At 42.6% G+C, this 25,541-nt stretch overlaps 1 protein-coding gene across 3 annotated transcripts in view; it reads right to left on the reverse strand.

Annotated features, from left to right (window-relative positions):
• Window positions 1-312: 312 nt before the first annotated feature.
• LOC122549191 (uncharacterized) overlaps window positions 313-25,541 on the reverse strand; it is a 124,840-nt gene continuing 99,611 nt past the window's right edge. Inside the window, exons 20-23 of one of the 3 annotated variants that reach the window (XR_015756958.1) lie at window positions 24,638-24,823; window positions 19,216-19,293; window positions 15,546-15,891; window positions 313-2,254 (exon numbers count right to left, since the gene is read on the reverse strand). Coding sequence is in view for 1 of the 3 variants with exons in the window: in XM_087986253.1 (XP_087842379.1) it covers window positions 15,701-15,891; window positions 19,216-19,293; window positions 24,638-24,823 (455 nt within the window). In the remaining 2 variants the exon portion in view is untranslated. Of the gene's footprint in view, window positions 2,255-5,904; window positions 7,226-15,430; window positions 15,892-19,215; window positions 19,294-24,637; window positions 24,824-25,541 lie in introns of those variants that run through there. The other 2 variants (XR_015756957.1, XM_087986253.1) reach the window with 2 other exon arrangements.

Raw genomic sequence — 25,541 nt, forward strand, 5'->3', positions numbered from 1 at the left:
AGACCAGGTTATTCCCCACCAATTATCTTGCCAATACCATCTCCTCCAGATTTAATGACTAATGCAAACATATTGCTGAGTGTAGGACAGACCACCACAAATCTCAGCGGATCTCCACATTTTGCATCATAAGAAAAGACATCACGGAAAACCTGACAGTCACTTGGAATCATCATTCTCTTTTAAATTTGCAGATCACCAACTGCTGAGATATTAAGACCCACCACCTGGTGGCATCGCTGAACTATTATCTAAATTTACCAAGAGTCACCATCTGTGTGATCTTAACTCAAAACACTCAAATGTTTTAGGATTACATTTTATTCGAATATACATTCCTAATAGCTACACATTTTTGGAGCATCAGACTGGAGTGAAAATTAGCAATATCCATCTTTTACAGTTATTGCAACAACTTAAATATAAAATATACCCATTATTCCACTTCAATGTTCACAAATATGTGTTACTTAACTTAGACATTAAGGGAATGGGTCAATATAATTTTATTTTCAAATCATATGCTTTTTGAAATAAACCCAAAACTATTGAAAAAAGTTCAATTGTAGTCATTTTACAGACAGTATTGTCCAAACTTTCGGAACTGCTAGTTGAAATGAATTCAATTTTATCGAATGATTTATTGTCACTGTATATAAGGGAAGGAATAGTGAAAAGAGTCAACTGTTGTCACATTCCAGAGCCTTTTTGAATAACTTACAAACAAAAAGAAACTGAGAGAAACTCCACTTTTGTTCTTTCTCAGCTGCTCCAGTTCAAAGCCTCACTCGGCTTTGCCGGACCCATCAATGTCAGAGTCACCAGGCTTCAGGCACCATCTCTCACCACTAGGCCCACCTCACTGATGTTGCTGTTGATGTCGATCACATCCTTCTGCCACTGACTTGCTGCCAGCCTGTGAACCTGACCTTTTTTTGCTTGACATATGCTTCTCAACAAATGATGTTTTTTTGTATTCATTCAAGTGATGTGGACATTTATTGACTTGTCCGAATTACCCCGGAGAAGATAGTGGTGAGCAGGCGCCATGAATTGCATTATGGATGTAGCCACACCCATTGCACTGCTAAGAAGGGAGTTTCAGGATTTTGACTCAGCAACAGTGAAAAAATGGTGCATACAGTTCCACAGCAGGATAGTGTGTAGCTTGAAGGGTTTTTTTTCATTCGCCTGCAGAACATGGCTGGCCAGCCTTTAAGAAGGTGATGGTGAGCTGCCTTCTTGAACTGCTGCAGCCCACATGCTGTAGGCTGACCATAATTCCCTAAGGGAAAGAATTCCAGGATTTTGACCCAACAATAGTGAAGGTATATTTCCAAGTCAGGGTGGTGAGTGGCTTGGAAGAAAACTTGCAAGTGATAGTGTTCCCAAGTATCTACTGCCCTTGTTCTAGATGGAAGTGTTGTCCAAGGATCTCTGGGGAATTTCTGCAGTGCATCTTGGAGTGCACATTGTTCCTACTGAGTGTTGGTGGTGGAGAAAATGGACGCCTCTGGATCTGGTGCCAATCAAGCAGGCTGCTTTGTCCTGGATGGTTTTTTAAATTCATTTGTGGGACTTGGGATTCGCTGGCTGGCCAGCATTGATAGCTCATCCCTATTTGTCCTTGAGAAGGTGGTGATGAGCTGCCTTCTTGAATCGCTGCAGTCCACTTGCTGTGGGTTGTTTGTTGTGACTTTCCAGCAATTGATACAACTGAGTGGCTTGCTCGGCTATTTTAGAGGGCAGTTGAGAGTCAGCCACATGGTTCTGGAGTCACATGTAGCCCAGACCAGGTAAGGATGGCAGATTTCCTTCCCTAAAGGATATTAGCAAATCAGATGGATGTTTCCAACGATTGACAAAAGTTTCATGGTTATCAGTCAACCTTAAATTCCAAATTCAATTTTTTATTGAATTCAAATTCAACCATCTGCCATGGTGGGATTCAAACCCAGGTCCCCAGAACATTATTCTGGGTTTCTGGATTAATAGTCGAGCGATAATACCACTAGGCCATCACCTCCCTCCCTTCTTGACAAGCGTCTTCAGTGTTGTTGGTGCTGTACCCATCCAGACAAGTGGGGGGTATTCCATCACACTCCTGACTTGTGCCTTGTAGATAGTAGACAAGCTCTAGGGACTCAGGAGGTGAATTTCCTACTGCAATATTCCTTGCCTCTGGCCTGTGCTTGTGGTTGTGTGATGAGTCCAGTTGTGTTTCCGGTCAATAATAACATCAAGGATGTTGATACTGGAGATCCAGTGATGGTGACACAATGGAATATCAAGAGGTCGTGGTTAGATTGTTTCTTATTGCAAATAGTTATAGCCTGGCATTTATGTTGCACAAATATTGCTTGTCACTTGTCAACCTAAGCTTGATATTGTCCAGATCTTGTCGCATTTGAACACGGACTGCTTCAGTATCTGAGAAGTTGCAAATGGTGCTGAACATTGTGCAATCATCAGCAAACATCTCCATACCTAACCTCATAATGGAGGGAAAGTCATTGATGAAACAGCCGTGACAATGGTTGAGCCTAGGACATTACCCTGAAGAACTCTAATAGAGATGTCATGGAGCTGAGATGACTTATCTCCAACAACTACAACCATCTTCCTGTGTGACAGGTATGACTTCTACCAGTGATGAGTTGCCCCTGATACCTATTGATTCCAATTTTGTTAGGGCTCTTTGTTGCCACACACAGTTGAATGTGGCCTTGGTGTCAAGGGCTGCCACTCTCACCTAATTTGAATCAAGGCTGTAATGAGGTCTGGAGCTGAGTTTACCTGGAGGAACCTAAAGTGGGTGTCACTGAGCAGGTTATTGATGAGTAGGAGCTACTTGATAGTATTGTTGATGATACCTTCCATCACTTTATTGATGATTGAGAGTATACTAATAGGGTGGTGATTGGCCAGTTTGGATTTGTCCTTCTCTTTGTGTTCAGAACATACCTTGTCAATTTTCCACACTGTCAGGTAGATGCCAGTGTTAACTGTGCTGGAACAGCTTGGCTAGAGAAGCCACAAGTTCTCGAGCACAAGTCTTCAATACTGTTGCTGCAATGTTGTCAGGGCTTGTAGCTTTTACAGTATTCAGTGCCTCCAACTGTTTTTTGATATCACATAGAGTGAATTGAATTGTCTGAAGACTGGTATTTGTGATGGTGGGGACCACTGGAGGAGGCCAAGACGGATCATCCACTTCTGGCTGAAGATTGATGTAAATATTTCAGTCTTACCTTTTGCACTGATGTGTCTGGCTATTCCAACATTGAAGATGAGGATATTTGTGCAGTCTCCTCCTCCAGAGAGTTGTGGCCTCTCCCTCAATTTAAATTTCCACCCAGCTTTGTATCATTGGCATATTTCAATATATTACTAAGGGAAGGTGGTACTGCAGTGGTAATGCCACAGAATTAGTAATGGACGCCCTCAGGTTAATGCTCTGGGATCATGTGTTCAAATCCCACCAGAGAGTGCCATTTGAAATCAATAAGATCCAGATTTTTCTTAAAGAAAGCTAGTCTAATAGCAACTGTGTAACGATTGTTGAAAATACCCATTTGGTTCACTAGAAAGAAAATCTGCTGTCCTTATTTACAAGTCACTCCAGATCCACAGTAATGTGGCTGACTCTGAACTCCCCTCTGAAATGGGCTAGCAAGCCTCTTAGATCAAGGGCAATTAGGGATGGGCAACAAATGGTGCCTTTTTCAGTGACACCCATTTCTTGTGAAAGCATTTAAAAGTTCTGTCCCTTCCTCCAAGTCAGTAATGGTAAAGACACCAAAGTCCCAGAGGACCATAGGCCTGCTCTCTCCTTAGAGAGCGACAACTAGGGGTGACTTTAACCTAAGGGTCACAACGCCTTAGGCGAGGGCTAATGCTGAGAAGGGGGGAATCTTCGTGATGACGTCAGCCCATTTAGAAATTGAATGCATCCTGTTGGGGTCACTCTGATTACAAACTAGACATCCAGCCAAATGAGCTAACTGACCCCAAATTTTAAGTTAGTAATGCAGATTTCTAAATAGTTAAGGCTCCATGATTGATCCTTGCAGCACTCCACTATTACAGCCTACCCCCAAATTGAAAATTCCTCATTTACTCCCCATCTGGTTCCCACAATCCTACATTGATGCTAATATATCATCCCTAAACCCATGAGCCCTTAGCTTGTGAAGTAAGTTTTTGTGTCACATCTTATCGAATGCCTTTTGGAAATCCAAAAATATTACATCTACTGGCTCATCTTTGGCAACCCAATTAGTTGCATCCTCAAAGAAGTATTATATTTGTTAAACATGATTATCCTTTCTTACTTTGACTTCCTTAGTAATAGAATGCAGCATTTCCCAATAACTCATGCCAAACTGGCCCATTGTTCCCAATGTTTTTCTCTTCCCTTTTCCTTGGAATAGGTGTAATATTTCCTCACTCTTAGTCCAATTACATTGTTCTAGAAAACACAGTATTATGCAAACTTATAACCAGTGCATTTACCATCTCCACAGGTATCATTTTAGAACCAGAAGATGTAGACCCTGAGGTCTTGGTGATTTGTTACTTTAGATCTCTTATGTTTCTGCAATATCTCCCCTCTGTTCTTATTTATTACCTATATCCCTCATTCTTATTAGGTCTTTAGTTACCACCCTTTATTTAGAGTTTATAAGTGTATTTTAATGTGAATACAAGCACAATTTTTTAAAATGTCTGTGCTAATTCCTCATTTTTCATGGTAATTTCATCTATTTCTGTCAACATTTACTTTACTCACTCTCCCCTTTTCTACAGATATTTTCCCAATCAACCTGTTCAGAGATGTTACGACCAGGTGGGACCTGAAACCAGGCCACCTGGTTCAGAGGTACGGACTCTATCACGGCAGCACAGGGCCCCTAAGATCTAGTTTTATATATTTGGCTAGTTCATTAACTTTTTTGATGACATGCATTCACTTGGAAGTTATTTATTCCTGGATACATTGTTCTGGAATTAATTACTTTTATAAAGTCTGGTAGTTATACATTAAAAATATTTTTAAATGCCATCTGTCTGTTTGTCCGTATACTGGAGGTATTATAGTTATACAGATTATAATCTTTTCAATCCCCACTCACATACATTACTGGATGAGAAAACATTGGAATACATAATCTAAAATTATTATTTTAACAGCAAAGCAACACATTATGGACACAACTGTATAAAAGTTGTTCATAATTGTACAAATCAATCATCTAAGGCAATCTGACAGTAGAAACTCTGATGATATTGTGTGTTGGAATATGGGGCAGCCTTGCATGACAAGAACACTGATTCAGGAAAGGGAGACCTGAGGGTAGGTTTTCAAATCTTGGCATAATTCAATCAAGAATTCAGATCCAAATCCAATTGGATAAGCATGCACTGTTTTCCATGATCAGGCCATTTAAATAATTATTCCTTGCACTGAGTGCAGGTTGCTTCTTTACAGGGTTGTGTCTAATGGGAAAAACTAGTGTGCAACTTGAACAAATCTAAAGTTATTTGAGCACTTAAATGGCAGTATAATCATTGCAGTAGGTAAATTTCTTACAGCCTTTATAATGGTTTGGAAAGGCATTTCAAAGTGTTGGCAGCTCTTGAGAAGGCTGAAGTTAAAGGAAGCAAAATATAGATGACAGTGAAGTGAATAGAAACCCAATATGGAGACACGATGGGCAGTATTTTGAATTGTGGGTTAGGACCCTGACATCAGAACTCCCACACTGTCTGAGGAACAGTCATCCTGCAATGACCAGCCCCAAATGGGTCAATTAGTGGTGAAAGGATGACAAGCATTTGAAACCAGAGAAAACTCAAAACCAACCCTACTCAAGATCGAAGGAATGTAGGAGCAGCCTGAAGTTTAGGTAAGGAAAGATACCTTTACCTTGAGGTCCATGTCAGTAACATTTATGTATTTTAATAAACAATAGTTTGAAATGTGTGCACACATTGGAGAATACAAGAAGCAATCAGGCAGCATATTTTCATTCAAAGGACTCATGAACAACATGTCGATCGATGGCTCCACAAATGTTATGGCATTGTTAAATATTTTCTGCACTTTCAAAACTGTGCAGATCATCTAAAAATCAACACGGAACATTTGTGTGGGCCAGAAATAAGCTGTGGAGTGAGCTCAATGCAACATATGCACCCATGTCATGGCATCACTTTGTTATATAATAGGCCAAATGGTCTGATCAACATATTGACAAAACACATTGGTAAAAAATGCACTTCCTGCAATCATCATTCCTTTTTGCACTTGTCACAGTTGGTTTATATTTGGTAGTGCTGTTACATTCAATATTACCACTGGGCAATATCACCCCATCATCCCTGTATCTTTAACCAGTGCCTTTTTAAATATATCTTAGCTGAAACAGTGAGTTTTACATAATTAACTTCACAGTTGAACTCAATCCTGATATATGTATATATAATATACACACACACACATGGTTTACTTTTCAGGAAGCATTGCTGGATAGTAAGAACATACAAATTCAGCTTTTCGAGCCTGTTTACCTGAAGTGGAACTCTAGTTCTCACCTGCCTAGGCTATAGAATAGTGAAGCTAATTTGAGTGTCCAGTTACTGCCCAGCTCAACATTAAAGTCAGCAATACTGTACATTTACTCTTATGAACTTCACTGCATAAAAGTGATACATGGTTAGGAACAAAATGTCTTATCAACTCAGCCTTTTAAGTTAGCTGTAGGTTTGAAAGGGTAATCAGAAAATTATATAGTATAAATATATAATACTTGTAAAAGTAGGTTATAAACTCAATTTAAAAAATCAACCCATGAATGGGCAGCATGGAAGCTCAGTGGTTAGCACTGCTACCTCACATTGCCAGGGAGTGGGTTTCAATTATAGCCTCGGGCGACTGTGTGAAGTTTTCACATTCCCCCCATGTCTGTGTGGGTTTCTGCTGGTACTCCTGTTTCCTCCCATAGTCCAAAGATGTGCAGGTAAAAAGAATTAGCCATACTAAATTGCCTCATTGTGTGTAGGCTAGGTGGATTAACCATGGTAAATATAGGGTTACTGAATTATGTTGAGGGTTGGTTTTTCAGAGAGTTGGTGCAGACTTGATGGGCTGAGTGGCCTCTTTCCATGCTGTTGCGATCCTATGACCTAAAGCAAGGATATATCCCAAAGAGCAAGGAGGATCCTAACAAGGAGATAAACTAATTATTTTTAACCAGGGAAAGGACAGTACCAAATTGAAAGTAAAAATATACAATGTGGCAAATATTAATAGTAAATCAGAGTCATAGAGTTATACAGCTCTAACTATTCCTATACAGGAAACAGACCCTTCGGTCCATGCTGATCAGATATTCTAAACAGATCTCGTCTCATGTGCTAGCATTTGGCTCATATCCCTCTAAACCCTTCCTATTCATATACCCATCCAGATGCATTTTAAATGTTGTAATTTTACCAGCCTCCACCACTTCCTTTGGCAGCTCATTCCATACACACACCACCCTCTGCATGAACAATTTGCCCCATAGGGTCTTTTTAAATCTTTCCCCTCTCACCTTAAATCTATGCCCTCTAGTTCTGGACTCCCCCTACCCTAGGTAAAAGACTTTTGGTATTCACCTTATCCATGTCCCTCATGATTTTATAAACTTCCATAAGGTCACCCACAGCCTCCGATGCTCCAGGGGAAATAGCCACAGTCTTTTCAGCCTCTCCTTCCAACTCAAACCCTCCATTGCCAGCAACATCCTTCCAAATCTTTTCTGAAACCTTTCAAGTTTAACAACATCCTTCCTATAGCAAGCAAACCGAATTGAATGCAATATGCTAATAGTGGCCTAACCAATGTCCTGTACAGCCACAATATGATGTTTCAACTCCTATACTCAATGCACTGACAAATGAAGGCAAGTGTCCCAAACACGACTTACACCAACCTGTCTACCTGCAACTTCACTTTCAAGTGACTATGCACTTGCACTCCAAGGTCTCTTTGTTTGGCTTTACTATTAACTGTATAAGTCCTACCCTGGTTTGCCTTACCAAAATGCAATACCTCAGGCATGGTAGAGATAGGCACGGTAGATTCATTTAAGATGCATCTGGACAGATGCATGAGTGCGTGGGGAGCAGAGGGATACAAGTGCTTAGGAATTGACCGACAGGTTTAGACATTACATTTGGATCGGCTCAGGCTTGGAGGGCCGAAGGGCCTGTTCCTGGGCTGTAAATTTTCTTTGTTCTTTGTTCATATTTATTTAAATTAATTTCCATCTGTCACTTCTCAGCCCATTGACTCACCTGATCAAGATCCCATTGTCTATTGAGATAACTTTATTTCCCTGTCTACTACATCATTAATTTTGGTGTCATCTGCAAACTTCCTAACAATACCATCTACATTCCCATCAAAATAATTTATGTAAATGACAAAAAAGCAGCACATCCAGCATCTGTCCTTGTGGCACACCTCTGGTCACAGGCCTCCAGTCCGAAAAACAATAGTCTATCGCCACCTTCTGTCTCCTACCTTCATGCCAATTTTGTATCCATTGGCTAACTTCCCCTGGATTTCATGTGATCAAACCCTACTAACCAGTCTACCTTGTCAAACACCTTGCTGAAGTCCATATAGACAATCTCTACTAATCTGACTTCACCAATCTTTTTTGTCACCTTTTCAAAAAACTCAAATTAGTGAATCACAAATTTCCATGCACAAAGCCATGTTGACTAATCATAAGCAGTCCTTGCCTTTCCAAATGCATGTAAATCCTAACCCTCAGAATCCCCTCCAACAACTTACACACCACTGAAGTCAGGCTCAGCGGTCTATAGTTCCTTTCTCCCTTACCACCTTTTCAAAATAATGGCACCACGTTAGCCAACCTCCAGTCTTCTGGCACCTCACCTGTGGCTCAGCAAATATCTCAGCAACGAGCCCAGCAATCTTTTCCCTAGTTTCCACAAAGTTCTGGGATACACCAGATCAGGTTCAGTGATTTATCCACCGTTATGCATTTTAAGACCTCCAGCAGCTCCTCTTCTGTAATATGGACAACTTTTCAAGACATTATTATTTATTTCCACAAGTTCTCTTGCTTCTGTATGTTTCTCCTAGTAAAAACTGCTGCAAAATATTTATTTAGTATCTCACCCATCTCCTCTGGCTCACATAGATGACTTTGCTGATCTTTAAAGGATCAAGTTTTGCTCCTTCTCTAATAAGTACATCCACATATGAATAAGAAACTTCTTGTACACATAACAAATTCCTCTTCATCCAAGTAGTTAACGCTATGGCATTCTCAATGTATATGTGGAAATTTAAATTGCCTACCATTACTCGTACTGATATCTGAGATCTCCTTACATATTTGATTCTCAATTTCTCACTGACTATTTTGGGGGCCTATAGTACAATCCCAATCAGTTGATTATCCCTTTCTTCTCAGTTCGACCCAGATAATTCGTTGGACTTTTTCACAGGATTATCCTCCCGAAGTAAAACAGTAACGTTATCCTTAACCAATAATGCCATGGCCCCTTCCCTTCTCTTGGCAGCATAGTGGCTCAGTGGTCAGCACTGCTGCCTCATCGTGCACTGGAATTGGGTTCAATTCCACCCTCGGGTGAGCCTTTGTATAAAGTTTGCACATTCTCCCCGTGTCTGTGTGGATTTCTTCCGGCTGCTCCAGTTTACTCCCACAATCCAAAGATGTGCAGGTTAATGTGAATTGGCCATGCTATATTACCTATAGTGTTCAGGGATGTGTAAGTTAGGTGCACTAGTCAGGGGTAAATGTAGAGAAAAGGGTAGGGGAGTGGGTTTGGGTGAGATATTCTTTGGAAGGTCGATGTGGACTTGTTGGGCTAAAGGGCCTGTTTCCACACTTTAGGGATTCTATGATCTATTCTGCTCACCCCAGCAGACCCCTCACCCCATCCTTCCGACAGTACCTATGACTAGGACCATTAAACTGTCAATCCTGCTCCCCCGATAGATATGATGTCCCAGTCCCATGTTCCCACCCTTGCACTAAGTTTATCTGCCTTTCCTGTCAGGCCTCTTGCATTAAAATAAATGTAATTTAATGTATCAGTCTTACCTCGTTCTCTTGCCTGCATTGACTATTTAACTTGCTCCCCTTCTCTACTGTACCAGCCTCAGACTTATCTCTGTTCTCCCTAGCTCTTTAGGTCCCACTTCCTTACTAGTTTAAAGCTTCCCAAGTAGCACTAGCAAATCTCTCTGCCAGGATACTGTCCCCTTCCAATGCGGATGCAACCAGCCTTCTTATAAAGGTTACTTCTAGCTCCGAAGAGGTTTCAATGGTCCAAAAATATGAATCCTTGGATTAGGAAAGGTTTAAAAGCCTACAAGTTATCCAAAAGGTAATAAAAGGGGAGAAAATAAGCTGACTGCAAAATAGCTAGTAACATAAAAATGGAGAAAAAGAGTTTCTTTAAATATAGAAAAAGGAAGAGAGAGGCAACACTGAACACGGGTCCCTTACTGAATGAAGCTGGGGAAATAATAATGGGGACCCAGGAAATGGCATTTGAACAAATACTTTGTATCAGTCTTCATGACAGAGGAATTTAATAGCATTCTAGGAGAGGAAATAAACACAACTATCACTGGACAAAAAAATACTAAAGAAACTAATGAGTATAAAGACCAAAAGTCACCTAGATCTCATGGGTTGCAACCTAGGATTTTAAAGGGTTTAATTGCAGAGATAGTGGATGCATTGGTAGTAATCATCCAAGAATCTCTAGTTTCTGGAAATGTCCCAAAGGATAAGAAAACTGCCAATAATTCCTTTAATTATAAAGGGAGTAAGACATAAAAATAACTAACTATAGGCCAGTTAACTTAACATTCATCAATAGGAAAATATTATGAATCTATTATAAAAGATGTGATAGCAGAGCATTTAAAGCCACACCATATCATCAAGCAGAGTTAGCAAAGCTTCATGAAGGAGAAATCATACCTGACAAACTTTTTACAGTTCTTTAAGGAAATAACAAGCAGACAAGATAAAGGGGGACTAGTAGATATAATACATTTGGATTTCCACAAGGCTTTCCATGTGGTACTGCATGTATGCATTACTTAATAATATGGTTTTGGTGATAGTATATTAACTATAATTGGCTTAATAATAGAAGTCAAAAGTCAGAGAGTTGGGATAAAGTATGCATTTTCAGAATGGGCAATGGGATATTAGTGGAGTGCCACAGGAATCAATGCTGGGACTACAATTATTTACAAAATATGTTGATGACAGAATTAAATGTATTATCACCAAGTTAATACTTTGTGTAGAAATAGATAAGAAGGAAAGTAGTGAGGATGACATAAGGAGTCTATGGAGGGATCTAGATAGGTTAAGTGAGTGGGCTAAAATTTGGCAGATGGAATACAATGTGGGAAAATGAGGACTTGTGCATTTTTGCAGGAAAAACTGAATTTATTTAAAAATGGAAGGACTGCAAAAAGCATAGAGTGATTTGATGTCCTGATGCTTGAATCACAAAAAGACTAGCATCCGATTCAGTGAAGAGAAGTGAGACATCAGCCTATATTTCAAAGGGAATGGAATTTAAAAGTAGGGAGGACTTACTAAAACTACACAAAGCTCTAGTCAGACAACAGCTGGAATACTGTAAACAGTTTTAGGCTCCTTATGTTAGGAAAGATATACTGGCATTGCAGACAGTTCGGAGAAGGTTCACCAGATGGATCCCGGGTATGGAGGAACTGTCTTATGAGGAAAGGTTGAGTAGTCGGGATGTACTTATTAGAGTTTAGAAGAACAAGAGGCAACCTTATTTAAGCATATAAGAATCTTAAGGGACTTGACAGCATAGATGTGGAGAGTCTAGGACCATCATCTCAGAGTAAAGGGTTGCCCTTTTAAGACAGAGATGAGGAGAAATAGAGAATGGTAAACCTGTGGAATTAATTACCACAAAGGGCAGCTGAGGCTGGGCCATTAAATGTATTAGTTTGGTAAGGGGATGGGAACCACATCTACATATCTGAGAGGGATGTTGTTGTAGATGGGGCAGTGACACAATGTAGTGAATCTATCAGGAAGGCTTTTCACATGATGAAACAAAGGGATCAGTTAAAGTATGTCTGCTTTAACGGAAGGTGTGTCAGAAATAAGAGTGATGAACTTAGAGCATGCATCAGTACTTGGGACTATGATGTTGTGGTCATAACGGAGATGTGGGTTTCACAGGGGCAGGAATGGTTGCTAAATATTCCAGGGTTTAGAAAGTTTAAAAAGAAAGTGAGGGTGGAAAAAGAGGAGGGGTGTAGCATTGCTAATCAGAGAGTGCATCACAGCTACAGAAACGAAGGCTGTCGAGGAAGGTTTGTCTAGTGAGTCAGTATGGGTGGAAGTTAGGAACAGCAAGGGAGCAGTCACATCATTGGGGGTTTTCTACAGTAATAGCAGTAGGGAGATTGAAGAGCTCATAGGCTGGCAGATTTTGGAAGAATGCAGAGGTAGCAGGGTTGTTGTTATGGGTGACTTCAACTTTCTTAATATTGACTGGAACCTCCTTAGTGGTTTGGGTGGAGCCGTTTTTGTCAGGTGTGTTCAGAAAGGTTTCCTTACTCAGTATGTAGACAGGCCGATGAGGCGAGAGGCCATTTTGGATTTGGTGCTCAGCAGTGAGCCAGGACAGGTGTCAGATCTCACGTTGGGAGAACACGTTGGTAACAGTGACCACAACTGCCTCACATTTACCATAGCCTTGCAGAGGGAAAGGAGCAGTTACCAAGGGAAGATACTTAATTGGGGAAAAAGAAATTATGACGCTATCAGACAGGAGTTGGGAAGTACAGATTGAGAGCAATTGTTCCATAGAAAGGCACAACAGATATGTGGAGACTGTTTAAGGAGCAGTTGTTGTGAATGATGCACAAATTTGTTCCTCTGAGACAGGTAAGAAGGGGTAAGATTAAGGAGCCTTGGATGACGAAAACAGAGGAGCTTCTCGTCAAAAGGAACAAAGTAGCTTACGTAAGGTGGAAGAAGCAGGGATCTAGCACAGCTTTAGAGGATTACAGGCTTACTAGAAAGGAGCTCAGAAATGGACTGAGGATAGCCAGGAGGGTGCATGAAAAAGGCTTGGCAGGAAGAATTAGGGAGAACCCAAAGGCATTTTACTCATACGTGAGGAATAAGAGAATGATCAGGGAGAAGGTAGGGCTGGTCAGGGATAGCGTAGGGAACTTGTGCGTGGAGTCTGAGCAGATAGGGGAAGCCCTAAATGAGTTTTTTGCTTCGGTTTTCACTAAGGAAAGGGAATTTGTTGTGAATGAGAACTTTGAGGAGCTGGGAAACAAGCTTGAACAGCTGAAGATTGATGAAGTTGATGTCCTGGAAATTTTGGCAAACATTAAGATTGATAAGTCCCCAAGGCCAGACCAGATTTATTATACGTTGCTCCGTGAAGTGAGAAAGGAGGTTGCTAAGCCGCTGGTGAAGATCTTTGCATCCTCGCTCTCCACAGGAGTCGAACCGGAGGATTGGAGGGATGCAAATGTTGTTCCTCTTTTCAAGAAGGGGAATAGGGAACTCCCTGGCAATTACAGACCAGTCAGTCTTATGTCTGTGGTCAGAAGGTTTTGGAAAACATTTCTGAGGGATAGGATTTATGACAATTCGGAAAAGCATAGCGTGATTAAAGGTAGCCAGCATGGCTTTGTGAGGGGCAGGTCATGCCTCACAAATATTATTGAGTTCTTTGAGGAGGTGACGAGACAGGTCAACGAAGGTTCAGCAGTGGATGTGGTGTATGTGGACTTCAACAAGGCATTTGATAAGGTTCCCATGGTAGGCTCATTCATAAAGTCAGGAGGTGTGGGATACAGGGAGATTTGGCTGACTGGATACAGAATTGATTGGCGGACAGAAGGCAGAGAGTGATTGTAGATGGAAACTATTCTGCCTGGAGGTCAGTGGTGAGTGGTGTCCTGCAGGGCTCTGTTCTTGGGCCTCTGCTCTTTGTAGTTTTTATAAATGATGTGGACGAGGAAGTTGAGGAGTGGGTTGGTGAATTTGCCGATGACACAAAGGTTGGAAGTACCGTCGATGGTATCGAGGTCTATTGCAGGCTGCAGCGCGACATAGACAGGATGCAGAGCTGGGCTGAGAAATGGCAGATGGAGTTCAACCTGGATAAATGCGAAGTGATGCATTTTGGAAGGTTGAAATTGAATGCTGAATATAGGATTAAAGACAGGATTCTTGACAGTGTGAAGGAACAGAGGGATCTTGATATTCTAGCGCATAGATCCCTCAAAGTTGCCACCCAAGTGGATAGAGTTGTTAAGAAAGCATATGGTGTTTTGGCTTTCATTAACAGGGCGATCAAGTTTAACAGCTGTGAGGTTTTGCTGCAGCTCTACAAGACCCCGGTGAGACCACACTTGGAATATTGTGTCCAGTTCTGGTTGCCCTATTATAGGGAAGATATGGAGGCTTTGGAGAAAGTGCAAAGAAGGTTTACCAGGATGCTGCCTGGACTGGAGGGCTTGCCTTACGAAGGGAGGTTGAATTAGCTTGGACTTTTCTCTCTGGAGAGAAGGATGAAGAGAGGTGACCTGATTGAAGTATACAAGGTAACGAGAGGCATGGATAGAGTCAATAGCCAGAGACTTTTCCCCAGGGCAGGATTGACTGGCACGAGGGGTCATAGTTTTAAGATATTAAGAAGAAGGTATAGAGGAGACTTCAGAGGTAGGTTCTTTACGCAGAGAGTTGTGAGTGCGTGGAATGCATTGCCAGTGGTGGTGGAAACAGAGTCATTAAGGACATTTCAGCGACTCCTGGACATGCACATGGATAGCAGTGAATTGAGGGGTGCATAGGTTAGGTTATTTTGTTTTAGATTTAGAATAATCCTCGGCACAACATCATGAGCTGAAGGGCCTGTTCGGTGCTGTCCTTTTCTATGTTCTACTTCGATATTCTCGACTGAGACAGACAGATTTCTAAATATTAATAGAATCAAGGGTACTGCAGGAAGCAGGAAAGTGGAGTTGAGGATTATCCAATCAACCATGATCTCAGTAACAGGCAGAGCAAACTCGATTGGCCAAATGGCCTACTTCTGCTCCTCCTTCTTATGGCCTAAAAAAATCAAAGATGGTAAAACATTCAAAACAAATGGTCAAGCCCACAGATGTCAAATGCAGCTTCTCAGCCCCATCAGTAATCTCTGATGGACTCTCTGCTGGATATTCCTTCCCACTGCATTTAATGGCATGAATATAAGGCTTGACAATAGCAAGCAATCACTGCCAACCATCATATTTGTCATTTTTTTCTCTTCAAGAACTAGCTACAGAGTCAACAGCAAAGCTGCTATCAAAATTTATTTTTAAAAAAAATCTGTAGGGGATAAACATACATGCACAGCACGTGGTGTGTTTAAAATGTTTGTATTGAAGTATTCCAAAATCAGTAGCATACCGTATAACAGACTGTAACCTGTAATAATTAGCTATTGGTTCATGTGCCAATTGTTTTCTTCCTGAGAAACTGTTCCTCCTATTTGGCAGCAAGTAAAGGACACATGAGATGACATGACTGGATGCAACTCCCAGACTCTGAACCGCATAAGACCGTCAAAAATTTGGTCCTTTGTTAAAAGGGCTTCGGCCATTATTATAGGAATTATAACAGCTGGATATATCGCATACTCCGGGTGGGCCTGGTGGGCCACGCTTTCCTGGGCTCCCGGATGCTCCATTCCTTCCAGGTTCCCCATCCACTCCTGGCACTCCATGACCAGTCGGACCTGGTAATCCTGGTAGACCTAGAATTAGAGATAATTCTTAAATTTTCCTTCTTGGGTGTGCAGTGCACATTAGATATGACATGGCTAGTGAGTTTTTTTGGATGCTTCTGGTCTGCTTAACAGTTCTCACAGCATTTGACTAATTAGTAGACGGATTGTCAGATTGGGCTGCATAAAGGGCTTACTATTTTTCTTTAATGAAGGAGTCCGAAGCACAGAAGAAAATAAATATAAAAATCAACTGTAAGTTAAGAATTTATGAATTCTCTAATTTACAATTAACAATTATGTTTAGGATGGACCTTCTTGCATATAAGTTTCAAGATTTGCTACTGAACCATTATGCTAGATTTTCTATAAAGCAGAACTAAAACTGGGGCTTCTGTGACACTTCTGCCGAAGCTATAGTGAATGCTTAGCAGATTCCTGTGGAAATTCTCCCTGACAGACTGTATACTGGGTATATTAGGGAAAGAAGAAGCTCTGAAATAAAATAAATTACAGTTACCCTTTATCTCACTCCTTTTCAATTAATTGGGCCCTAACTTCAGGCTCATATTACTCTTAAAATTATTACTGCAACATTGTTGCAAAACAACATTGCTGCAGCGAACAATATGAATGCACCGAGAAAAAGCATGGGAAGACGGACATGTTTCAAAGACTGATCATATCACAATAACGAGGAGAAAGTGAGGACTGTAGATGCTGGCGATCAGAGCTGAAAATGTGTTGCTGGAAAAACGCAGCAGGTCAGGCAGCATCCAAGGAACAGGAGAATCGACGTTTCGGGCATAAGCCCTTCTTCAGCAATGAGGAAAGTGTGTCCAGCAGGCTAAGATAAAAGGTAGGGAGGAGGGACTTGGGGGAGGGGCGTTGGAAATGCGATAGGTGGAAGGAGGTCAAGGTGAGGGTAATAGGCCGGAGTGGGGTGGGGGTGGAGAGGTCAGGAAGAAGATTGCAGGTTAGGAAGGCGGTGCTGAGTTTGAGGGATTTGACTGAGACAAGGTGGGGGGAGGGGAAATGAGGAAACTGGAGAAATCTGAGTTCATCCCTTGTGGTTGGAGGATTCCTAGGCGGAAGATGAGGCGCTCTTCCTCCAACCGTCGTGTTGCTATGGTCTGGCAATGGAGGAGTCCAAGGACCTTCATGTCCTTGGTGGAGTGGGAGGGGGAGTTGAAGTGTTGAGCCACGAGGTGGTTGGGTTGGTTGGTCCGGGTGTCCCAGAGGTGTTCTCTGAAACGTTCCGCAAGTAGGCGGTCTGTCTCCCCAATATAGAGAAGGCCACATCGGGTGCAGCGGATGCAATAGATGATGTGTGTGGAGATGCAGGTGAATTTGTGGCGGATATGGAAGTGTCCCTTGGGGCCTTGGAGGGAAGTAAGGGGGGAGGTGTGGGCGCAAGTTTTGCATTTCTTGCAGTTGCAGGGGAAGGTGCCGGGAGTGGAGGTTGGGTTGGTGGGGGTTGTGGACCTGACGAGGGAGTCATGGAGGGAGTGGTCTTTTCGGAACGCTGATAGGGGAGGGGAGGGAAATATATCCCTGGTGGTGAGGTCTGTTTGGAGGTGGCGGAAATGACGGCGGATGATACGCTGTACATGGAGGTTGGTGGGGTGGTAGGTGAGGACCAGTGGGGGTCTGTTCTGATGGCCTCCTTCTTCAAAGAAGTACAACCCAGGTGGCCTACTTCTTCAAAGATCCGCAGCTACACTGGCCCCACCCCCCACCTTTTCCTCCGCTACATCGATGACAGTATCGGCGCTGCCTCGTGCTCCCACGAGGAGGTTGAACAGTTCATCTACTTTACCAACACCTTCCACCCTGACCTCAAATTTACCTGGACCGTCTCAGACTCCTCCCTCCCCTTCCTAGACCTTTCCATTTCTATCTCGGGCGACCGAATCAACACGGACATTTACTATAAATCGACCGACTCTCACAGCTACCTAGACTACACCTCCTCCCACTCTGCCCCCTGTAAAAACGCCATCCCATATTCCCAATTCCTTCGTCTCCGCTGCATCTGCTCCCAGGAGGACCAGTTCCAAAACCGTACAACCCAGATGGCCTCCTTCTTCAAAGACCGCAATTTCCCCTCAGACGTGGTCGACGATGCCCTCCACCGCATCTCCTCCACTTCCCGCTCCTCCGCTCTTGAGCCCCGCCCCTCCAACCGCCACCAGGACAGAACCCCACTGGTCCACACCTACCACCCCACCAATCTCCATGTACAGCGCATCATCCGCCACCTCCAAACGGACCCCACCACCAAGGATATATTTCCCTCCCCTCCCCTATAAGCATTCCGTAAAGACCACTCCCTCCGTGACTCCCTCGTCACATCCCCCCCCCCCCCACCAACCCAACCTCCACTCCCGGCACCTTCCCCTGCAATCGCAAGAAATGCAAAACTTGCACCCACACCTCCCCCACTTACTTCCCTCCAAGGCCCCAAGGGATAATTCCATATCCGCCACAAATTCACCTGCACCTCCACACACATCATCTATTGCATCCGCTGCACCCGATGTGGCCTCCTCTATATTGGGGAGACAGACCGCCTACTTGCGGAACATTTCAGAGAACACCTCTGGGACACCCGGACCAACCAACCCAAACCACCCCGTGGCTCAACACTTCAACTCCCCCTCCTACTCCACCAAGGACATAAAGGTCCTTGGACTCCTCCATCGCCAGACCATAGCAACACGACGGTTGGAGGAAGAGCGCCTCATCTTTCGCCTAAGAACCCTCCAACCACAAGGGATGAACTCAGATTTCTCCAGTTTCCTCATTTCCCCTCCCCCCATCTTGTCTCAGTCAAATCCCTCAAACTCAGCACCGCCTTCCTAACCTTCAATCTTCTTCCTGACCTCTCCGCCCCCACCCCACTCCGGCCTATCACCCTCACCTTGACCTCCTTCCACCTATCGCATTTCCAACGCCCCTCCCCCAAGTCCCTCCTCCCTACCTTTTATCTTAGCCTGCTGGACACACTTTCCTCATTCCTGAAGAAGGGCCTATGCCCGAAACGTCGATTCTCCTGTTCCTTGGATGCTGCCTGACCTGCTGCGCTTTTCCAGCAACACATTTTCAGCATATCACAATAACATCAGCTAAGCATGTTCGACTTTCTGATTTTGCCTCTATGCTAAAATAACCTGGAAATCAGTGGCTAGCTTGCTAATGAAAGCACTTCCAAGATTAAAATTCATCTTATGGAAAGTCAGACATGATCTGACTCTGTACCAACACTTAGCATAATATGTTGGAACACTAAGCACACTCCATCACCTTACCTGTGTTTTTGTTTTAATTGTTTGCAGTTTTTCTAAACCTCACCTGATTGACCAGGCGGGCCAGGTAACCCTGGATGCTCTTCACCTTTCATGCCTTTAGCTCCTTTTGGTCCCTGCTCACCTAAAAATATTGATGAATTTTAAGACAATTTATTGCAGAAATTGGCATAAAATAATAGCTAATGTCAAGACATCATTATGAGAACCTTGGAAGATTGGTTTTAGCAGTACTGCACCACTTGAACTACACCTCATCTACTTGTCCGAAATGTTCCTCATATGTCACACAATGGTAGCAATTTGGAATGAGTAATAAAAATTAATGTAGGAGCAAAGAATCCTGAGAATTCAAGTCAATTCTATAAGATCATAGTTGATCTGTGGCCTAGCTTCAAATAACTGCTTTTGCCTTCTATCCCTAGATTTTTCCAGCATCAACTGCCATTAGCAAAACAGAGGTCCAAGCATATGTAGAATATTTTCCTAATTTCACTTCTAAATGAAGTGGGTCTAGGCCATATGTCTTAGTCCTAGACTTCCCAATTAATGGAACTAGTTTTGTTCTATCCACCCTTTGTTTTCCCTTTAATATCTCAAACTACACTTCAAATTACTGTCTAACCTCCTAATTTCTGAGGTTTATTATCCTAATTTAACCCTGCAGACCAGGTATCAGTGTGGTACTCTCTCCCAGGCCAATGCTGTTTTGGATTTCTCTTGGATGTAAACACAACCACCTTCTCAAAGACAACTAGGGACGGGCGACACATGCTGGCCAGCCAGTGACTTCCACATCCCACAGAAAAATACCGATCACACATGGGGGATGGTGAAACAACAAAGTAGGTTCTTTATTTGAAGAGAAGACTATATACAGCCAAGTGAGATTTCTCACCATAGCTTAGGAAATGAACATCATTGATGACTTAACCCAGTCCTACAGTGCTCCTCATATCTGATTTTATGCCCATTTCACCAGGCAATATTCCACAGCAACTCACCACTCCCTGGATATCTGCTGAATGACCAAATTCCTTGTGCCTGTGTTATCTTTGAAAGGCTGCTATGCACCTGGCCAAGCGCTGGCAATCTGGTGTTACCACTCATTGGCATTGGCATGATACAGCAGCTAGAAAGTCATGCTGCTAATGGGGCATAGCCAGCATGACTGACATTCCCTAAAACACATAGCCCCATTCTTTTAGCCTAGTCACTGTGGAACTGTAGTCACCAGGTTGTATAGTTTTCCTGTCCTGAAATCTATCCCACCTGAACAGAGAAAAATAGGGTGGATAAAGATAAACTAATTCCACCAGCTGGGGATTCTAGAACTAGTAACTATATTCTAAAAGGAGAAAGTGTCATTCCTGATGAAAGGTTTATGCCCGAAATGTCAATTCTCCTGCTCCTTGGATGCTGCCGGATCTGCTGTGCTTTTCCAGCATCACACTCTCAACCATATCCTAAAAACTAAGGCCAGCGATGTTAGGAAGCACTTCTACACACAAAGGGTGGTAGATGTTTGGAACTCTTTCCACAAATAAGGTTGATAGTTGTTAGTTTGAAATCAGAAATAGATATATCTTTATTAAGCAAAGATATTGAGGAATATGGGTCAAAGGTAGGTCATGGGTTAGGCCATGGGTTAGCCAGGATCTCCTTGAATGGCAGAACAGGCTCAAGGGACTGTATGACCTACTTCTGTCCCTTTGTAATACTCTTCCTACGTCATAGCTACTCTGTCCCTAATGCCCTCTGGATACCCTCATCTGGTATTTGTCCAGTCATGGAACATACCATACAGGCAAGCAATTGGGGACAAATCTAAACATGAACTTACAGACAGAAAAAGAGAACACAAACCAATACAGGGTACAGGTCACACTCAAAATTGCAAACCATATGCTGGCCTAGTGACGCTGACAGTCCTTGATGGTCTTCTACACTCAAATGTGCATCTACCAGATCCAGGTGTTGATCAGGTCCTGTCTGCTTGTACAGCATACTGCAGCTAGGTTTTGTCAAGCAAAAGGATAGCATCCTCCAACTTAATATGTTCGTCCTTCTCCCATTCCCTCAGCGTCAATCACATCACCTCATTGCCTGCTGTGATTGTGCAGATCACAGCACACCAGCATAATGCTCCACACTCTGTCTGATTATACTGGAGGGCCCCCTAGACAGGTTCTATCAGCAGAAACATGTCTACAGCAGCCCTATTGTCTACTCCACTGTGGCCCTGGCCATAACATAGGCAAAAACTGGGTGAAGTTGCGGCACCAGCTGATCAAAAGGAAGTGCCTGCTGTACTTCCACTCCCTTCCTATCCCAGACCCACCTCAACCGTGAAACATATTCTTGAATTCAGTAGAGTCCATTATCATACTACATGACTTTTGATGGAGTGATGTTCTCCTTGATATTCTACAAGTTATGGAGTGCCTTTGCTCAACATGCACCTCCTTTTAAATTATTCTCACTAACTCTGCGTCATTGAGATGACAATGTAAGTTGGGCTAGCACCAATGGCATGTTGTAATCTGCCTCTGACTAGCATTTGAAGCCTATGCACATTCACTCTGCATACATTACAAATGTGTGAAGAAGCAATTGCAAAGAAAATGTAGCTGGAATTTGCAAACAACACTTCACGTATTTCTGCTTCAGTATCCTAATGTCCAGGGGATGTGAATCCTGCACTTTCACCCATCAAACTGACATCAACTTCATCCATTGGGCATTGTCCCAACCGTTACACATCTAAAGAATGGCAAGTGATAGCCGTGAACAGAGCTCACGATGGTCACCATGAGCAATAGCTCTGCCTGGTCACCAGGTACCTCACCCTGAGCCTCCATGATCCCTTTCATCCCTCTGTACCCTGACAGCTCATTTCCACCTATATTGCCCTCCTAAATGTGGAGACCCATCACATGGAACTTCAGCTTCAACTGTCTTCCCTGCTCCTGATATTACACCTTAATGATGACTCACTCCCCTCTTGTGAAGGTCATAGTGATGGTCAATGCCAATAATCCACCTTCCTATAGCCTCTGCCCTTTGATGCTGTTCCATATACCCCAAACTTGAGTTAACTCATATTCTTGTCCTTGTTTCCACCTCCACAAATGTGTCTGTTTCCCCATCATACCCCTATAATCTTCCCCAACCTTATTGGCGGTGATCTCCCTGCTACCCCCGAATATATTCCTGCACCCTCCCTAACAACAGAATGACTCTCAGAACTACAGACCTTGGACTGATTTCCATAAGCAGGCCCCAGACCTGACTGACCAGACACCTGAACGGTTTACTTGCTGCTCATTGACTGACGATACATAGTTGCCCTGTCTGCTCTAATGGCCCTACAGAACAGAATGTTGCCCAGTCCATAGACTACATTTGGACAAATCTCTGGATGGTGAGTGCCCCAGGTTCTTGACTGACTGTGACCAAACCCCCAGACTATGTGTGAACTGTACCCCTGACTGACAGTATTGTGACCCCTAACTGACACATTCTATGCTGGCTTTCTGTGATCTGTGAAAACTGTGAGGGTGTTATTCCATATTTAATTGTGGAGACTCAACTCATTTTTCCGACACACATTACGTCAACAAGATTTCCTGGTTTGTCTTCGCTCATTTCTTAAATAGTAAAGCAGCACTGGCATCTAATTTTTGAATTGAGAAAACCATTAAAATCCATACCCAGAACAACTATTTTCTTTGAAGTCCCGGGATGAAATCATGCAGTCCTGGGAACTTTTCACTCTTTCATGCCATCCTTCTCTCCATTACTATTAATTTGACTTTGTTAAATTTGATGAGTACCTTTTCCAAATTTCCTGAAAGGCCCAGCTTGTTCTCTTCTTTCCGTATAGTATACACTGGTGAAAAGTAATTTCTAATGTGTCTGGCACTTCCTTATTTTAAGTCAGAATACTGTAAGGGTCCATATTACTCTAAACCATCCTCTTTATCCTAAAGTAGTTGAAAACAGTTTTGTGTTGATTTTGAAAACGGTTGCAAATTTCTTTCTGGGTATACTTTATATACCTGTTTTATGAACCTTTGTTTCCTTTGTATTTCTTCATTTCCCAGATTCTTTACTTTTTGTTTGCATTTTTTATCAATTTCAGTCTTGTCCCTTACTCTATAAAGTTACGATAGTTGGTTTTTTGGCAACTGGAACATTTGCCTCTTAGTGAACCTTTTTTTAACTGGTTTTCACTTCCCAACACCACCCACCCCTCCTGCAAACATTCCTCATTCACTAGTTTAAAGGTTTCTATGACTGCCCTATTTATCCTCTCCACTGGGACTCTGGTCCGAGCTTGATTTGGGTGGAACCCGTCCCAACTGTACGGTTCTCTCCATCCCAGTATAGTTTAAGGAAAACAACAGTTTAGAAATTGGAAAGATGCCGTACAGAGCAGGCTTGGTCTGAGGAACATTGGATTGCATACATTATATATATGAAATCAGCAAGTTACAGATGTCCGTACAGTGATCACAGGCAGTTTGTCAGTAAAAATAATTTAATTCAATTTCAGATTTCTGTATTGTAGGAGAGCACTGAATATGATTGGGAATGAGGAGGAAAGGATTAAGGTGTCTGAGCTTGGGCCAGTAAATGTTCAACCAAAATTCGGGCAAGTACTTTTTATAAGGCATACCTGTTTGGTTGTGACCTCCCATTTTGGGATAGCCGTTTACACTGCAAGTAGAAGTAATTATCCTAGCACAGTCACAATGAGTTCGGAGAAAGGGACTTTAAACAAGTGTAGACCCTATATTGGCTACACAAAAGGTTAAACGCCTCTTCCATACACAGGCCCTGGACAGATCTATTTTTCCTTTACCAGTATGGTAAGGAATGCTTGCCCGATTACCATACCAGCTGCTTAGGAAATTGCCTTGAGCTTGAAACAAATGAGTGGCATCAGCAGATATCCTTTGGCTCAAGGAATGGAAATACTGGAAGTCACTAACAAATTTTGTCTGACAAATCCTGTATGTCAAAGGCAGGCTTTAAACAAGAGACATTCTTGCTAAACAGATTCAGAACACACCAGGGCTCCTGTGCAGGCAACCTTGATCGCTGATGCCTCATTACAAACTCTTTATGCACTTGTAAAGACACACAAACAATGCTGCACATTACCCAGGAGTATCCTCTCTGCAAGCTAAGTGATGGACAAATCACTTTAAACTCAGGACAGAAGTGGCTATCAGCTAGACTCAGGGATTTTCATTTGCCAAATACATTTGCCCTATCCCCCCAGCTGCTTTCTCATATCCTGCAGCATTTTCTCCTCGTTAGTTATACATCTAAATCCATTTTGAAAACAAATATTGAATCTGCTACCCCTCGCCACTATTTAGTTGTAAAAAAGCCAGTATTGGAACAACTTGTGTTGTGAACAAAGCCCCATGGGAAAGGTTTCCTGAACTTTATTGTACCTTTCATCCCTGGTAGTCCAGGTACACCAGGTAGCCCTCGATATCCTCGTCTGGCTGCCCTGCCTGGGTAGCCAGGTAATCCCCGTTGTCCTTGCTGTCCTGGCATTCCTGGTTGTCCAGGTGTTCCCTTAATTCCTTCACATTGACAGCTGGGCCTCATGCTTTGAAGTAATGATGGCAACTGAGCTGTATAGTTGAATGCAAAGGATATATTTACATCGCGCCTTTCACCATCACTAGATGTTTCAAAGCATTTTATGGGGATGCAATATTTTGGAAGTGTAATCCATGTTGTAATGTGGGACACATGTTTGCACATGCAAACTCCGACATTGTCACCATTGTGATAACCTGGTTAAGTGATGTTCATTGAGTGATTGATATTGATTGGAATATCAAACAGAGATAGCTCCCCTGCTCTTCAAAACAGCATCATTGACATCCATCCAAGCAGGAAGGTAGGGGTTTAATTTCTCATCTGAAAAACAGTGCCTCTGACAGTGCAGCACTCCCTCAGTACTACACTGGAGTGTCAGACATGAATTCAGAATCTTGTGATGCAGAAACAAGAGTGATACCAACTGAATCACATGTGACAGAAAATAAGATGGTATTTAAAAGTTTTCACTGCACATCACCATTCAGCAAAAATGCAGTATTAATGTGTTCAACACTCTCTATACCCTATTGATTTCAAGGAAAATCCTACAATAAGGTGGCACTGGCCTAAGGAAAGCACACATATTCAGGATGCCAGATCCTGTCTGCTACTCCTTTACCCCCACCCAGGGAATGTACTGGCAATGAGTAGGGACAGGACTTGTCTCTTGTGTTACAAGTTCCATGGTTGTCAACTGTTTAGACATGAAGAGCAGCTATAAAGTATATAATAAAGTATATAATA

Source organism: Chiloscyllium plagiosum, unplaced genomic scaffold (assembly GCF_037043375.1).
Source record: "Chiloscyllium plagiosum isolate Xiang-an unplaced genomic scaffold, Cpla_swu_hap1 HiC_scaffold_4, whole genome shotgun sequence".
In the NCBI taxonomy this organism is placed as follows: Eukaryota; Metazoa; Chordata; class Chondrichthyes; order Orectolobiformes; family Hemiscylliidae; genus Chiloscyllium; species Chiloscyllium plagiosum.